We start from the raw sequence: 18,806 nt of genomic DNA, 5'->3' as shown, positions 1-18,806 counted from the left end.
AGGTCCCATGAATCGGAATGAAAGATCAGAAGCCCCCACCTCGCCCGGCGCGTGTGGGGGGGCCAGGGCGCACCACCGACTCCGCCTGGTCCGCCGGGCGTATATCTACTCATTTCTATATGTATTGCGTCGTTTATTTTTTCAGGATTTATTTCATAGGCATATTTATTTGTATTTGCGTGCTACGTCCACATCCACCCTCTGTGTGCTCAAGTGAGTGAGATGCGTGCGCTGCAGCCCCGGCTGTCGCGCTCAGGTGCGTGGGGTGCGGAACGGGGCCGCACCGGGTGACTTCACTGTGCCTTTGCCCCATCTGTTCCGGCATTATCACGGCACGTGTGAAAAGGCGCAAGACGGAAATGTTCCAGAATGCAGCAGCACGTCTGAATAGTAACAATCAGTAGCAGTGCCGGAAAGGTTACCTCTGTAATTAACTGGGAACTATGTGTGAAAGGGAGTCGTCAGTGCTGGAAAAAAATACATATGTTTAAATAGAAGAATAAATAAATAAATAAATAAATATATGTGTGTATATATATAAATATATATGTGTGTCTGTGTGTGTCTGTGTGTGTGTGTGTGTGTATTATTTTTTATCCCTTTGTCATTCATATCAAATGTCTCTTTTAGACTCTGTGGTGACGTACCAGCAGCTGAAAACAATGTTGTCAAGCCACAATGTCCAACTATTTGACGTCCGAAGTCCTGATGAATTCCGGGATGGACACATTCCACATTCCACCAGTATTCCCTGTAAGGGCTTTCCCTTTTAATACACACACATATGCCTCCGTACAGGAATGCTGCGCAGGTTGTGCTCATTTCAGCCGTGTGTGTGTGTGTGTGTGTGTATGTGTGTGTGTGTGTGTGTGTGTGTGTGTGTGTGTGTGTGTGTGTGTGTGTGTGTGTGTGTGTGTGTGTGTGTGTGTGTGTGTGTGTGTGTGTGTGTGTGCATTTTAGTGGACCATCTGGGGGAATCTCTGAAGCTGAGTCCCAAAGACTTCAAGCTGATATTTCAAGTGGAAGCTCCGGGAAAAGATGATAACAACATTGTGTTCTACTGCCGAAGCGGGAACAGAAGCGCCAAAGCACTGGACGTTGTCCATCAGCTGGGATTCAATAGGTGAACTATTGCTTTCTGCACCATCAGATATTCACAATCATTAAATTAATTAATATTCAACGATTATTGGATCTATAAACCGTGGGAGATGATGAGATTAGACGTCTACGCTTTATTACCAAGGTTGAGAGTGATTAGGGTACAGAGGACATAATAAGTAAATAAATGATTAAACTGACATTGCTCTTGAAGTTTAGTATCGATGCAAGTAGTGTTTAGTAATGTTTCAGCTTGGAGGACCTATGAGAATACAGAAAAAGTGTAATTAATGCAGCTTCTTTATCCTGCTCTTTTTTCCCCAGGGCAAGGCATTTTAAAGGAGGATACAGTGAGTGGGTTACTCATGAAGGAAAATAATTCAACACCTAAAAACCACGTAGGGTCAAAGATCGGAGCTCTGTTCCAGCCGTGCTTTTCTTGTCAACCACTTTATGGCTCAAATAAAGATTACATTTGAATAGGTTATATGAGGGGCCTTATATAGGGATGTAATCATGTTGCTGTAGCAGATTACGACAATATGACATTTCACTGCATATATGTATGGAAGTATGTACAGTATATGTATGTGACAAATAAACCTCTTGAATCTTGAATCTTGATTTGAAAAAAGCAGAAATCTATCAAAACAAGTAACATCATATATTTTTAATAGAAAATGACTTAAAAATGAAGACATTTGATTTATTAAGTGCATCACCAGTGGTGTGGAACGGAGCTTTTTACAGAACAGCATTGACAAACAATGGGGTTCAGTGTCATCACTGTATCATACTCATCAGTTATAATGAATGTCCTTGGAGGTATAATCATTTATTTGTGTGAAATTTGTCGTCTCTAAACATTAAACTGTCATATCATATCGCAAGGTGACTTTTGGTGTTGACATAAATAACCCAATCTGCTGATTTCTCCCCCACAGCACATTTGACAGCCTTTTTAATTTTTTTATTTAAGGAATTTTCTAAAATACAAACATGCAAGAGGTATTGCATGTAACTGAGCTAAAATGTGTTGAAGTCTGGCATTAATTAAGCTATAGATGTAATTCGACTTTAGAGCTTGTGTCTAGATTTAAGAGACTAATTCCAAACTCCATGCGTCCTTAAGATGGTAAGAAGTGGTAGTGGTTGATCAAAGAACTGCCACAGCATGGATGTGGTGGAACAGGCTTGTGCAATAATCGCGTGGGAAGTACGTTGTGTGGGGAAAAAGGCAAAACCGCTCTCGAGAATGCTTTGTAAAGTTCAAACACTGGACGACCTTTCAACAAAGTGGGAAAACTCTCAAACGAGAAGTATCCAAGCTGGTTTCCGACTTGCCCTTCTTGGTTTGTTTTTCTATGGGTTATGATAGACTAGCGGTTCAAAATAGTTTGGCTGTGCACTGAACTATCCCCCAGTTCCAAATCCTCTTCGCAAACATCAGAAGGAATTATTTATCTTATATAATATCTCATTTCCCTTTGAGAACACCTTGTTTTGTGCCTGCCTCCTTGGACTGTTCCACTCATGTGGAAATGTTTGCTTTGAAACCAGTAAGCTCACTCCATCTACCTTAACCTTTAAACACAAATTTGTTTTGAGCTGCTTGGAATTAAAATAAAATTTTGGTTGCTTTTAAGCCACTCAAACGGATGTTTTGAGCGGTTATTTTTATCACGTTATTTATTTAATTTAAAGTCTGAATGAATATTCAGATTTTCCCCTTTCAATTAATGACACATTGTTTGCATATTTTTTTTCCTGGCATTTCCCTTGCCACACTGAAAAGCTGTTCCACGGGTATTCAAATGTTTTTTCCTTCTTTGTTAGTGCCTGTCCCCACCACTAAGCAGCACATCAAATGGCACGTACGTCTTAGTTTGCAGTCAAGTTAGGCCGTAAGAACAGAAGCTCAGGTTGCTGTGTTTTGGATTTGCCCCGTGCAAAGCTCTGCATTCATATTTGAAAACAACTGGCAGATGAACAAACGGAGAATATCTAGTTGTGGCCTTCGCAGAAAGGAAGTGCTGGACAGAAAGAAGTTTTTTCGAAGCCAGAAAGTAAGGTATTGTGTGAAACCCTATGTCCTTTCAACAATGTGGACGACGTAGTTATTTAGAGAGGAGTGAACATGGAAAACATGCATCTTCGCCAGAATGTACAGTTGGTACTTTTTATTTGCATATTGTAGTTTCTTGATGAATTTGATATGTTGATGAAGAAGGAGTGACCGCTGACGCTGACTTGAGTAAAATAATATGTTTATTACAAAAGAACAGCATCAGACTAGACTTGCCATGGACATCTAGGAGAGAACCGAGCCGGATGGATTCTCTGTCGAATGAAACCTGGGCAGGTGCTTTTATGCTAAACCAGAGACAACGTTGACCATCTGATTCCCCTACATCGGTCACCGTTCACAATTCACCTCCCTTTTCACCAGGACCCCTGACAATGGGCTCTCTCTCTCGAGACCCCTGGCAGCGTCTGTTAATAATTATCTTCTACAATGGGGGCTGTCTTGGGACGCCACTCATTCCAAGACACCTCATATTTTCCCCCTTCGAGACTACACAAAGTCTCGACAGAGATAAGAGTCATTGAACTTACGACATTAATTGGCTTAATAGGAATCACATACTAACAAACAAACTGATTATAATATACCCTTCTGAACATGCTTAGTCATAGCAATGCAATCAATTTGTAGAGTGTGAGAGCGAAAAACCCATCTGGCAGCTTCCTTTCTGAGTTCTTTCATCAAACAAGACATCAAGACAGGAAAATTCTCTCACGGTTCCTCTGCCCTCGGCAACCACCTATTACACTCCAAATCAATTAACCGCAAAGAAGAAGAAAACTGTACAGGATGTTACATATAAATGCATACATTCAGAACCTCAGAAATAAATCAAAAATTTTGTCCAAAGTCAGGCTGGTCGACCCATCGGACTCTCCAGTGAACCTGTCCCTGCCTATTACCAATGTCCCTCAAAACCCTGCAAAAAAAGAAAACACCTGAGGTCCCAATATATCCATTTCACCCTGTTACAGAAAACTTCAAAGAAAACAATACTAAATCAAAGTAATATGTCTTCCTAAAAATATCTACTATAGAGTACAGACTTTTCATCAATAATACAGGTTACATTGTAATAAACAAACTCCAATATTATAAAAACCTGCATAACACATATGGATGTATTAAACTGTTGCTTTTTAACACCATCAATCTTCAATGCTATTTCACTCGACACTCCTGATCATGATGTCCTCATTCAGGGTCCGTCGTCCATTTTCATCCTCCATTCTTGAATGTCCATGTTTGAGTGTTCAAGTCCATTAGGCTGTTAGGATCTCTGGACACAGCCACCCTCAGCCTGGTCCTGAAAGAAAAATTCACCAGCCAGTATCTTGCACGCACATCAAATACAGTATAATAATTTCGCTTTTGCATTACACTTTAACATTATTCCAATATATGATTACATTTTCCTTTTCCCGTCTTTGTCCATGCATTTTCTCAGTTTAAAATAGACTTGAGTCTATGACGGAATGAAATATTCAGAATGGATATTTCTCTACAAGTGTTAGCTCCTAACTACACACCATTAATGCCAACGGAAGTGCCTCTGCCCAATTCAGTCCTGTATGCTGACAGATTTTAACAATGCGATTTTTCAGCACACCATTCAATTTTTCACAAACACCTTGGCTTTGCGGATGATAAACATTTCCTAGACGTTGTTTGATTCCCAATTTTTGCAGAATTAATTTTACGGTTTTATACACAAACTCTTTCGCATTATCTGAAGATATGCGATCTAGAAGTCCCCACCTGCTTATGACCTCACGACACAAGAACTTGGCTTGGCAACTGACTGAGCATCTTTACGCTTGGTTGGACATGCTTCAGTCCCCCGAGAAAATCTATCCACGATGACTAACATGTATGTTTTACCTCCTACTGGTCTTATCATGTCAACAAAATCCACAACCAACTCACACATGGGGCCCGTCGGAGTTGGAATTTGACTGGGTGGACTCTTCACACCCCTCGGAACATTGTTTTTTAAGACCGATTGTACATCTGCTTATGACATAATCAATTTGCGCAAGCAGGTACGGTGCCCAAAAACCATACCCTTTTGTGATTTTTCTTCTTACCTCCCCCCTTGCAACATGGGCTAACCCATGTGCTTCCTGTATCATCAGACCTAGTAGGTCGGGGGTGCTACCATCAATCCTTAATGATTTCTCCACAGACCAGCAGAATCTTGTGTGGCCCCTCGGTCCAACAATAATTGTTTATCTATGGCTGACGCCGCTTCTTGCATCAAGATCACATCTCTGAGCGTGATTTTATTTTCCAAGTCCACTTCATGGGTGACAAGAAAAACTTTGCCTGCTTTGTTTGCTCCTGTAACTGCTTTTGCAGCCTCATCCGCTGCTTTGATAACTTGAGTAACCCTTGACGTACGCAGCTTCTTCCATCATTTCTCCTATATGCTTCCGCTCAAATCCTTCAGCCCCCATTAAAGTCATATGTGGCACACTTTTCTCAATGTCACGCTCTTTATCAAGTTAATCATCAGTGTTTATCTTCATAGCTGCTCCTTTACTTCCTCATTCCACCAGCAAGAATCCTCTTATTTCGGTGCTCCCCTTAGGGGCGCTGCAGTTCATTATCTAACTAAAATTCCTTCTGTTCTGCTCATCTATAAACCTTCTCTCTGGCCTTCTTCTCCTCATTCTTCTTATCCCCCAACTGTATTTGGTTGAGTTTTCTGAGAGTCTTCTGGTCTGTTCCTTCCGGTCATGCTCCTTTTTCCTCCACTTTAGCCAACAACCGTCTGACTGCTAGGTGGTACCCTCCTATAGCTTCGTCTGAGTCACTCACACTCTCTTCTCCTATTTCCAGGCTTCTGACTTGTTGTCTGCTTCCCAAACAGTTCCTTCTCTTGGTACTGTTGGAGCTCGGATACATCTTTATGGTTGTGGTAGCCTTGCCCATCTCTATTATTTGTTCATCCTCATCTTTGAAGAGATAGTTGCCCTCCGTTGTCATCACTGGGAGCTGGGGATAAACATCAGTGCACTTTACCTCCTTCTCATAAGGCGGGCCCTTCTTTACAGATGCTGTATGTGAAAAGGGTGCGGTAATCTTCTCCATCAATTTTCTGCTTCCTTTTCATTTTTCTTTATTTCTTGTCTACTTTGTTCTCTTTTTTCCTTTGCAGCTTCGAACCATGTCCGTCCCTCCTTTACGAACAGCTGCAGAATGCCAAGTTCTGTTTGTCTTTTCTCCGTGCATCTCTTTCCTCTTTTTCCTTTCTTTGATTTACTTAATATGTGGACACAAGCACCTGCATTGTTTTAATCACATCGAGGTTAAGGTTTCCTTCAGCTGGCCATGTTTGTTCAATGTCAGGCCACCGCTTGCTCCATTTTCCTGATAATTTTGCAATATCTTTAATAAGAGGATTATTCTTTTGCACTACATCAATAGGAGTGATTACTTTTGTAATTTTTGTATCCCTTTATTTTATCGTAAATCAAATTGATTTATTTAAAAATTATTTATAAAGCACCGTGTAATCACACTCAACCAAAAACAACTGAATTTACCAAACCCAAAGGAGACCAATAGCCTCCTACTTTTGAAAGCAACTTCAATTGTTCATGATCTGATACATCTGATCATACTCATTTATCTTAAATTATCAAAATGTCTATCAATGTTCACTCTCAACACAGCCTCAATCAAGGTAAACCATACTCAGATAATGAAACCAATATTCACAGCACTCAACCGTATTTAAATCAAATCAGTTTTTCCGCATGTGATCAATCAAATCAATAATACTCCATTAATGAGGCGAATGCCTTGATTAGTCAGTCCCTTGCCAAGTCTCTTACTAACTAATTTCAAACACAATATAAGAAAAATAACTACTGTAATCCTATATGTGAGAACAAGCAATCATGTAGGTTATAACTAGATGTACACACATATAGGTAAATGCAGGTGTCTATTGAAAAGAGTTTGTGGATAAACCGCACTGGCCTGATTCACGGGATTCAGAATTTCTATGCGTTGTCATCCGCAAGCTCCCAGTGTCTGTGAAGAACTGCCAGATGTCTTGTCATCTGCCCCTTGGATGATCCAATTCAGACTCATTCCATCTTCTCTGTCTTTCCCCCAGCTTTCACTCAGCAAAGTAAAAGAGAGGAAGAAAGAAAAAACAAAAAGAACACCACAAGAGTTTAGTGTCTTAAGACCACTCTAAATTCTTATACATACTCTAATACAATTCAATGAGACATACATTATCAGCTTTTGTATTTCTCACACATTTGAAATAAAGCAATGTTTACTTTTATTCATACGACGCATTTAAATCTAAAGAGTACATTAGTCAATCTAATATCACTTCTAATTAATTATTTTTCTTCTATATTCCTATTGAATTTTTTTTCATTTTTATTTATTTTATTTTATTTTATTTTAATATTCATTTATTTATTTATTTATTTATTTTCTTCTATCTTACTAAGAAAGGAGAGAGAGAGGAGGGGGCTTCTTCTCAGCCCCTCTTGTCAGGAGGAGTCAACTAAGTTCCATTCTGTATGAAGCACCACCCCTTGCTCCACCTCTTAAATTTAGGCACAACTTCCAGTTTGCACTGGTCGTCAGCGAGCGAACATCCAGTTTTAGCTCCCGGTCGGAACAGCCCAGCCTAATGCAGCCACGCACAGCCACTCATAAATCAAAGCTGGTTCCTTTCACTCAGCAGCCGAAACACAAAACCTCTTTTCTTGCATCAAAAACCCAGCTTTTCCTTCTATTTCATCAAGACTATCTGCTCCTTTAACCAAAATCACTCACAGCAAGCACTGTCACACACACTCCAAGCACAAAAAGAAAAAACTCACACACCAACCAAACAATCCACAAATCCTACCCATAATTCAGAGCAGGAGATTTTCTTTTATTTTCTGAATGTGTACATGCATGTGTAGGCAGATTGTTTCTGGTGATTCTAGTCCTTTGCTCAAGAAGGCTCAATTTGTTATCAAATATATAAAGTCCTGTGAAGGTTCATATCCTTTATCAAATGTATCAAAGGTCCTTAAAGAAAAAGGCTCATATATAATTATTATCAGCTTTACAAAGTCCGTAAACAGGCTCATATATATTTATCACTTAAAGGGGCAAGAAATATTTTTTTTTTTATGTATTATTTAACTGCTCACCACATATGTATACCTATTTAATAATCCATGTATTATATATATCATTTATACATATATACGAACAATACAGAAATCTCTTCTCACCTCTTTAGCCAGCACACTCATACACATCCACACAGGCACACTCACACCCCAAAAGGAAAAAGACATGTCTGTTCAGCAGCACATCCGATTCTCCAAAAATTTCAACAGTGCTTAACTTTGTACTTAACATCAAATGTATACTTTTCTAATTTCATCAAGATTTTCACTTTGGCCATACTTTCCACAAATGATCCTTTTAATCAGATTCCTTCAGCATGCATGTTCGATGTGCACTCATTCTCTTAGGCTGGTTCAGCCCTGCTTTTCCCCATTTTTTCCTCAAAATTTATTTTTCATCTTTCAAGAACCACACAGCTCAATTTTGTGAGGTAACACTCACCCTTAGGTTTTTTTAAATGGTAATTCGCTGGAGCAGGCAGCATCGGCAAGTGAGGCCCAACAGATCCTAGTTTGTCACGCCACTTTGTAGTTTCTTGATGAGTTTGATGTGTTGATGAAGAAGGAGTGACCGCTGAAGCTGACTTGAGTAAAATAATAGGTTTATTACAAACAAACAGCATCAGACTAGACTTGCCATGGACGTCTAGGAGAGAACCGAGCCGTATGGATTCTCTGTCGAATGAAACTCAGGCAGGTGCTTTTATGCTTAACCAGAGACAACGTTGACCATCTGATTGCCCTACATAGGTCACCGTTCACATTTTCACCTCCCTTTTCACCGGGACCCCTGACAATGGGCTCTCTCTCTCTCTCTCTCTCTCTCTCTCTCTCGTGGCACCCCTGGCACCGTCTGTTAATGATTATCTTCTACAATGGGTACAGTCTTGGGACGGCACTCATTCCAAGACACCTCAACATTTTATTAAGTCATTCTATTTAAGTGTGGCCTACTGTGTATGGATCAGGTGGATTCCTGTTAACAACCTGTCTGAGTGCAGGACATGTTGCTTTAAATTATTGTACTTCAAACACGCTACAATGATGAAAATGAATGCAAACAATATACTGGAAGCAATTCTGAAGACGCTGTTTGAGAAAGAAGCGTTTAAAAGAGTTAGAGTTACATTATCCTTCATTTTGAAATGCACATTTTGACCAATAGATGGCAGCAGAGTTTCAGATTACATTTTTACAAAACTACCCATTTTCATGACTTGTGTTCGAGTCGCCACCTGAGTGGCCTTCAGCCCCAGAACAGAAGTTATACAATGTCAGTGGATCCTTCATTCGAAGGGACGACAGCTGCAAGGGCACCGAACGCCCTTCATCACACCGATGTGTGTGTGTGTGTGTGTGTGTGTGTGTGTGTGTGTGTGTGTGTGTGTGTGTGTGTGTGTGTGTGTGTGTGTGTGTGTGTGTGTGTGTGTGCGGGTGTGCACGTGTGTGTGTCTGTGCGTGTAGGTCAGCCCAGGTGGAGCTGTGCCTTATCATCATGCTACATGAGGGGAATGATATATATATATATATATATGCTGTCCTATTTGGGGTGAATTTGAATGTTTCTTCCAAAATTTCTAAATATCCTTCACATTCACTTTCCGAAATGTCAGGCCCACTGAAAACGTTGTTCAATAAACGTTGTTTTTATACCAGCCTTGTATTCAAGACCACCCCGAGTGAGATCAAGTCCCAGACTGAAGTCCAACTCGGCACCAACAGGGCTGAAACTCAATAAATTCCCAAGAGGAGCACAAGGGAAACTGAATGCATTATTGATCAAGATATCAAGATGAAAAGAAACATATATATATATATATATATATATATATATATATATATATATATATATATATATATATATATATATATATATGCATTCATGTTGTCATTGATTCACTTATTCTGAAACCCTATTTGCAATAGCTAAATATATATATATATATATATATATATATATATATATATATATATATATATATATATATATATATATATACAACAAAATAAACAAAACATGTTTTTGAGGGGATATCTGACCAGATTATCTGTGCTCATGCGGATTGCATATGAAAGGCAGTCAGGTTGGGTTTACTGGCACCTTGGCTCATTTGGCCGGTTGTTCATTTGGCCGATTGTCTCATTTCCCCCACAGCTCACTGGACCGGTCCAACTTTAACCTCTCATGCCCCGGTCTTTGAAGATTATGTTGAGGATTTCACGGATCTTTTAAGATTTCCCTTTTTTTAACTGTTATTAAAGACCATGCTTCTATTTAAGTAGAATTTTCAACGTGGTACTTCCACTTTTACCTGGGTTATTTGCTGTCAGGGATTTTGTGTTTTTACTGAAATAAATGACCTGAGTACTTCCTCCAGTGGAAAGTAATTCAATAAGTAACACCCCACTGATAACCGATTGGACTGATTCATTGAATAATTGTTTTTTTTTCGTTTCAGATACTTAAGACACAATAGATATAAAACACCAGAAATAACCATTAAAAATAATACAAGAGCCTAACACTTATTTCCTCCTATCCCAATTCTATATTTACATATACTGTTGAACTCTTAACTTAAGTTAAGTTCATTTTTACGTTATATAAACATATATTTAACATGATTTGCAATATAGCCACAGCGAAAATTTGGTTTATAAAGTCTTCATTCAAACTTTGCTCCCAAGTAGTGCGCGAAGCTTCAAAATAAAAGCCCCCCCCCCCCCCCCCCGAGTGGGGACCGGATTGATGGAAGGCTCAAAGGGAGGATGCTGCCGCCTCGTCCCCACACTTTGTCCAGCTGGAGGACTGTGGCGCGGAATTACTTCCCTGCCCTGGGTTCGGATAAGGGACCAAGTGGCCGCACGGCACAGAACCTCTCCAACAATAACATCTCTGTGCGTGAATACATGTCTTTGCGCCGGACGCTCCGCGCTGAGATGCGCGCTGCCGTGCGCCTCGCAGGGGCTTTGCACAGACGGGGCAACTTTTACCTCAATACCTGCATTCTGCAATGACACCTCATGAATCCTCCTCTGGAAAATAGAAACAGGTAGGTTTTCTGCCTTGTTTGCTGTTATTACTGTATTATTATTATTATTATTATTATTATTATTATTATTCCTCCCCAAAATTAAAAAAACGTACACAGATGTTCTAATTTGACCCTGTTTTGTACCGCTTGGGTCGACTCTCTCTTTTCCGCTTATGGATTAATTACTGTCTGTGATATTCGACCTGATACTGGGTTGACCCCAATTGTTTTCGATGTATCCGTTTTATCGCAAACATGGAATGATTTTTCATTATTATTCACTAATGGAGACACGTCCGAGTGTGCATGTGCTTACAAGGATGCCGTTTAGAATGCTGCAGATTTAGTTACAGTTGCATCGCAGGCTTTTGCAGGCTATAGGTTTGATATTCTGCTCATTTGCCCTAAATCAAATTCTAATTGTAGCCCATTGTGTGATACGTAACAGTATACTGGAGATCCCTCTCAATATTATTTGGTTTAGTTTAGTTTAATGTTGTTTATTTTTTTGCAAATATAAAAGTACAGGATGGACGGTATGGACAATTTGGGTTAAAGAGGAAAAAATGAGAAACAGAAGAAAACATGTGCAGGAGAAACCCAAAAAACACCAAAGGGGCTTATCAAGGGGCTCATTCAAGGAATTGCGTAAAAAAAAAACATGTGATCAAGCAGCACATTACATTAAAAAACATTGAACAGAACAGACATTGAAAGGGAGGACTGGGGTGTGGATGGGAAAGGGGTGTGACCCTTTTGTTGTTACTCTGGTTGACTGATTGATTACAGTGGTAATCATGTGCTTCTTAGTGGGGTTGCAGTTTCTGATGTGAGCAGGCCGTTCATCCAAAAGTGTGGGCCTCTGAATCTGTTTGAGACATTTCAGAGTTGTGACAGAGGCAGGATTGAGTCCCGAAAAAACATATTTCTTTCCCCCTCTGGGAGGATTGCACTGTGTTAATTGGTGGGGAGGCATGCGTCTGGGTTTCTTCTTGTATCACTTATTTTGCACTGTGCATGTGAGAGCGTAAAAGGATAGCGTAAGCGACATTGTTTAATCATTCTGCACCTCTATTTAGAAGCAAGAAATGGGAGGAGAAGAGTATCAGATTGCAACTCCTGTGCGAGAGAATGGATTTGCTGACTGGTGTCCGCTTAACATTTCATTTGCATGTTAAAAAAGGTAATATTTACACACAGCACAGTTAGACATCCTATTCATTTTGTTGTTGTATATGACTCTGAGCTGTGGTCGTGGGAAAGCATGCAAGTACCAGGAGCTCTCTGAAGTTGAAGTGTGTGTGTGTGTGTGTGTGTGTGTGTGTGTGTGTGTGTGTGTGTGTGTGTGTGTGTGTGTGTGCATGTGGAGCTACAGTATACAGTACTGTGTGGGCAGTGTACGGAGGTTGTAGTGATGTAACCCCTCAACTACATGTATGTTTTGCAGTCATATTTAGTCAGCCGAGGGAGGGCCCTGGGTTAGGGATATCAGAGGGTGGTTGGTGGGTTTTTTTAGTCCAATCTCTCGCTCCCACTCTCCAAAAACATACACTTTCCCATGGGGTCCGTCTTCAGTTGAATTTGGCCAAGCGGGGTGTCACCAGCCTGGAATGGAGGTCATGGGACAGTCGGAGGTGGACGGTGGACTGTAATGGATGAGGTGGGATAGAGGTTTCTTTGTGGATAATCACATGATACTGCAGCCAGAGTGGAGCCAAGTAGAGATGTGTGGATGAGTGGAAATCTTTAAAAAACTCCCGGACACAACCAAGGTCGCGCAGTACTCCCCTCTGTTGTGCGGGTATCTCCTTTGCTTTCGCACAGAGGAGGAGGAGGAGGAGGAAGAGGGCAGTCCGTCCATACTCAGGTGAAAGCAGTACCACGCTGCTGTCTGGAGTCCAGCCAGAGACAGTGTGGACCAGTGAAAAATGAACGAAAGCGCAGAGTGCAAGGAGCTGTACCCGGGCTCAATGCCGGGATAACAGCAGCAAAAACTTATTACCTAAATCTCCTCGATGAGCCGACCTTCCTGAAATACCTTCCAGAGGCACAATGTCAACGTTGCATTACAGCCGCATCTTTTGGTTTTTACCGCCGTCTCAGAGGCTTAATGCTGAGAGCTACTTAAAGTAAAGTGGTGTGTGATGGTGGAGCTTATGGGAATAATCACAAGCACAATCCACTGTGGATGGAGACTGAGAGATCTCGGCGGAACGACTCCGGCAGCCATTGTTACCGAAAGGAGCCAAGCGGCTGTCGATCCCCCAGGAGACGTCAATGGAAGTCATTTGGCGTGCCGCGGAAAAATAACTGTTTCCAATATTTCAGCGTGCACCTTTTGACCTGCCACTCATGTCAGGAAATGATGCTCTCCGGGTGATCATTATTATTCCTGCCGTCTTTCCAATCTCCCATCCCGCTCAAGATTGGAGGCATATGTGTATGTGTGTGTTCATATGTTGGTATATATGGACGCCGAGGGGCGGGCGGGCGTTATGTGTTGAGATAACCATCAGGCTCTCCGCTCTTCTCCTCCGCCGCCAGGTCTCGCATCCGTCTCCTCTCCCATGTCACCGGGACATCTCCATGGCGACGTTTATCAACGCAGGGCGCTTCTGGAACGACTCGGACCCGCTTCTGGACAGCGGGGCGGGCGGGGGGGAGAACGGGAGCGCCGGGGCAGCCGGGCCGGAGGAGGGAGAGCGCAACTACTACGCCATGCTCTACTCGCTGCTGATCCTGGCCATCGTCTTCGGCAACGTGCTGGTCTGTCTGGCCGTGCTGCGGGAGCGCTCGCTGCAGACCACCACCAACTACCTGGTGGTCAGCCTGGCCGTGGCAGACCTGCTTGTGGCCTCGCTGGTCATGCCCTGGGCAGTCTACCTGGAGGTGAGGGTTTGGGAGGGGAGGGGGGCGGTTCACCCGAGGTGAGTGGAGGGATCAGCAGGGAGCGTTTCTCCCCAAAAAGGCACCTCTGTTGATGAGTTTGGAAGTGCACTAGAGAGACAGTGATTTAATGGGAGGTTGGGAGAGAGGGATGGGGACGATGGAGAGGAATGGCTGGAGAGGTGGCTGGAGAGATGGTGAGAGGATGAGAGAACTCCACTCCCCACGCCGGGTGAGGAGACACAGAGTGGCTTCACGGGGGGGGGGGGGGGGGGAAGTAACTGAGTACTCTTACCTCCTACTCTGCTTTAGTCCATGCTGTAGTCGGGGATGCGTCAAAGCACATATCCTACTTTTACTGCAATACTTTTGTCTGTAATTGTATATTTTTTGCCAAAATGGCTTTCATGCACTGGATGGAATCACTTCATAAACATTCAAATTTAACTGAGCTACCCATTCTGGTATGAGTATACGGTCACTGTACGTTACAGTACACTCAATCACCAAAGAGCTGTCTACGTACACTCACACCAGAAGCTATCGCTGTCGCTTGTGGGCGGTACTGTTCAACTCATCGCTGAATAGTTGCCATAGCAGCGTATAAACAGATTCATGTGCCCATAGCTGCATTCATTTATTTAGATGTTGTTTTTCAAATATACTTATTTTCAAGTGACGCTGCTATTTTTATATTTATTTATAAAATACAATATAACATTTAATATATACATATATGCAACATCACCCCACAAATCAAGTGTCTTCCCGCTGCCCCTGCACCACTCCTCCTCCTCTCTTTCTTTCCCTCCCTTCTGTTTGTGCCCCTTCCATTTTCTTCAATCGCAAAACATTGCAGGCTTCTGTCTCTATCTTTGTTGATGTACTGTATGCGAGTGTGTAGATACACACACAGTCCAAATTATATAAGTTGTTTTTTTGATACTGGTAAGATTAACTTCTCAAAAAAGATTGACATGTTTAGACCATGTGGTTTGTGCTACGTGACATCACACTGCAGATGGAAAAAGCTTTTTTAGGGACAGTCTCCACGAGAACTTGACTTCAACAGAGATGGAGATTTGACTTTTTCCTTCCGTGCATCGGGTTAATAACCTCACCGGGGATCCCAACTTCCTCCTGAAGCTTCTTACGTCTTTTTATCAAATGACATCTCTATAAATGAATAGCGATCCATCATAAAGTATGGGGGGAAATGGACTCCCGCGACAATGAGCTTTTCCTCCATTTTGGGAACAAAAGTTTCGTAGGAACCAAAGTCAAGGGGTTGTTCAGGGTTTGTTCGCCTTGGTGTGAGCCGACGGTGAGAGCGCTTTCAGCTTAGAAGGTAGAGGGCAAACCTCAAGGATGGAACGTGACTCCACATTGAACAATGAGGTCACAATGTTGAACAAGTACATTTTGCTTTACATACTTGAGTACATTTAATATCCACCACTTTAATGCTTTACCTGGACGAGAATGTTGAGGAGGCTGTTTGCCAGAGAACCATTTTCCCAGAACATATTTACATCATACGTACGTGAGTGTTTTCCGCCACGAGACTTCACAGGCTGAGCCGACGGCGACGATCGCAGGAACAAAGTGCAGGAAGTCGAGGAAGGGAACAGAGGGATGTTCGGAAAAGTAAAAGCTGGAGTGAATGAGATAGACGACGAGGGGCATTTAGAGCTTATTACGCATGACAGCTGTGTGGATATGGGGGAGGAGGGGGAGCTGGAATAAAAATGAAAGGGAGCTTGGACACTGCTTCACTATTAATGCATATGATGAATAATTGCTTTGGACATATTGAATTTTAACTAATAATGACTCAATTTGCTCTGAGTAATTGCCCGAGCCACAAATTGCCAAGTGACGATGTGTCAAGCAAGCAGAACGCCAAACCGGTAGAGGGAATTTTTATATTCATTTTTTTGATGCACCCAATTTTGCATGGTTGTTTTTCAATTTGAGATTGTTTGATACCTTTGATTCCCCCAAAATAACCATTGATCTAGTTATGTATGCTACACACCGCACACTGTGATTTATGACATTCGATTCATCCATTCCACTCGTGTGATCGGTTTGAGCTGTGGGGCAATTTAATCTATTCATGTAAATGGTCCTACAGTATCTAGGATTGTGCCCATGTGTGTGATAAGTCACTAAAATTGATCTGCCAGTCAATCACTCAAACTCCATCCACAGTGAGGAAATTTTGACAAGGTCGCCAAGTCCAACACAGTCACCAGTCGACCATGTTGAATACAAAACGTAAAACAATCATCACACATGTGAGGGGTGGATTCACAAAGGGATTGCGTGGCTTTTGTGGTCACTAATCCAGAGCAAATAACAGGAAAAGCGAGCGTCTTATTCACAAAGCACCCGCAAACGGTGAAATGCACCGCTAACTGCGCTGCCAGGTGCTGTTTGCAGGTGTTTAAATCAGATATTATTCATACGTTTGGTGCAAAATTGGCCCCTTTCTATGCAAATGGGCCTCGTTGCAAATAAGGTGCAATTCACAAACCCTGCCACACTGGGACGCCAGACAATTCCCCTTATTTACTTTGCCACATCAGTAATTGCGATGAGACGCTGCAAAAACAAGGGCAAATTGCACTCAGCAGCAAAACTTTATAGCCGTGTTTGCGCTGTCATGTCATTTGTGCAATATCTTTTGGGAATTGGATGCTTAAATGGCGCAGACAGCAGGTGCAAATTGATGCGCAATTCATGGTGCTTTTAGCTGCTCCCAATCCAGTTTTCTGACCGTCTGCATTTTTTGAGGTTAAACGGTAAATCTCCTTATTTCGGTGTAAAATACTTAGCTTTAACAGTGCGAGGGATTTTAGAACTGTCGCTCTGTTGTGGTTTGTTTTGCATGTGGGCTTGATTCCACCTGTCACTCAATAGGAAACATAGCACTTAAATCACTGTGGAGAGGCCATTCAATGCTGATAATCATTACTTCACAAGAGCCACAGCCGTGCAAACTGATGACCTGGCGTGAATGGAAGCTGCCATGAATCCCACTTGTCCTAAAAAGCCCCTAGATTTTTTTTTTTTTCCAATTCTGGTTTATGCAAAAGACAAGGGAAGAAAATACTATAATTTATAATACATACATAAATAAATAAATACATAAACAAATAAACAAAGTTAAATAAATAAATGTGTAAATACATAAATAGTTAAATAAATAAATAAAGATTTACAAAAAATGAAAGATAAAATAAAATATTTATAATAAAAAATAAATAAATAAATAATAATAATAATAATAATAATAATAATAATAATAATAATAATAATAATAAAAGAAAGGAGACAAGAAGCTATTTTCTGTAAAACATTTCACTAACACGCGGAGGTTGGAGGTTTTGGAGGTCCTCCATGATGAAATTGTTTGACCTCATGACACCGTGAAGTGTTGTGTCCATTAAACAGTCACTCAGAAAAAGGAAAAGAAGCAACTGAGTGTTTTTTTTTTCGATGCAACAAATAGAAATAAAAATCCTATGGGGCTCTTTGAAAAATTAGGGGCTATCAGTCTCCAAGATACTTGGATTGATGCCAGGCACTCACAAGGATTATAATATTAATATGCCCTCATTAAAACATTAGGCACTAGTAAACAAAACAGTAACATACTGTTTACTGACACAACGTGATTTAATAAAGACACTTTATATTCCTTAAGAGTGTTTAATTAACCTTTATGGGAGAAGAACTACCGACCATCCCCCCATTTTTCATTTTGTTCTTCTTCTTGTTAAGGTCACTTTTTTGCTGTTCGTATGGTTATGCCTGGCATCTATGCAAAAGACAATCAAAAATGTCTACAAAGCATGCATGGTATCTATAGTGTCTTTATTTGTGCCTTTCCCGTGGGGGGGGGACTGATTCTGGTGTGTGTGTGTGTGTGTGTGTGTGTGTGTGTGTGTGTGTGTGTGCGTGTGTGTGTGTGAGAGAGAAAGAAAGAGAGAGAGAGAGAGAGAGAGTGTATTTGGGTGGATGTGTTTGCCTGGTGGTGTCCAGCTGCTGCTCTACCTACCAAGGGTTCGGTTTAAGAGGGGAATTGGAACCATGGAGCTCGGCACCCATTTGTCTTTGTCAGATGGTTTATTACCAGGCATTATATTGCCTCAGGGAATGTCTGAGCGGGAGGGTCTATCTATCTGTGTGTGTGTGTGTGTGTGTGTGTGTGTGTGTGTGTGTGTGTGTGTGTGTGTGTGTGTGTGTGTGTGTGTGTGTGTGTGTCCTTTTCAGTGGTTTGAATCCCGTTGAGGATAATTGTAACTCTTTGCTTGACGTGTTGTGGGTGCATCATGTGGTTCCGTGTGTGTACTTCACTTTGTCTTCACACGTTGCTGTGCTGTGTGTGTGTTTGTGTGTGTGTGTGTGGGGGGCGGGGTGTCGTCACTTCGTGTTTTCAGGTGGTTGGCGGCTCATGGCTCTTCAGTCGGCTGTACTGCAACATCTTCGTCACGCTGGACGTGATGATGTGCACGGCGAGCATCCTCAACC

The 18,806-nt window shown here is 41.6% G+C and overlaps 2 protein-coding genes across 2 annotated transcripts in view; both read left to right on the top strand.

Annotated features, from left to right (window-relative positions):
- Positions 1–222: 222 nt before the first annotated feature.
- On the top strand, positions 223–1,480 carry LOC307245005 (thiosulfate sulfurtransferase/rhodanese-like domain-containing protein 3; the record flags this gene model as incomplete). The annotated part of the gene is made up of 4 exons (XM_080020416.1): positions 223–256; positions 631–753; positions 961–1,123; positions 1,426–1,480. 4 exons carry the CDS (start codon positions 223–225, stop codon positions 1,478–1,480), a joined length of 375 nt encoding a protein of 124 aa, XP_079876542.1.
- Positions 1,481–13,967: 12,487 nt separating this feature from the next.
- The window catches only part of drd3 (dopamine receptor D3), a gene marked incomplete at both ends in the record, with an annotated part of 17,541 nt that continues 12,702 nt past the window's right edge, over positions 13,968–18,806 (top strand). Inside the window, 2 exons of the mRNA XM_080020415.1 lie at positions 13,968–14,270; positions 18,716–18,806. The exon at positions 18,716–18,806 is cut by the window's right edge and continues 22 nt beyond it. Coding sequence (XP_079876541.1) covers positions 13,968–14,270; positions 18,716–18,806 — 394 coding nt within the window. The remainder of the gene's footprint in view (positions 14,271–18,715) is intronic.

The sequence above is a fragment of the Zeus faber genome, assembly GCF_960531495.2.
Source record: "Zeus faber genome assembly, chromosome: 19".
NCBI lineage: Eukaryota > Metazoa > Chordata > Actinopteri > Zeiformes > Zeidae > Zeus > Zeus faber.
The sequence above is the reverse complement of the archived record's forward strand: the minus strand, read 5'-3'. Positions and strand labels throughout refer to the sequence as shown.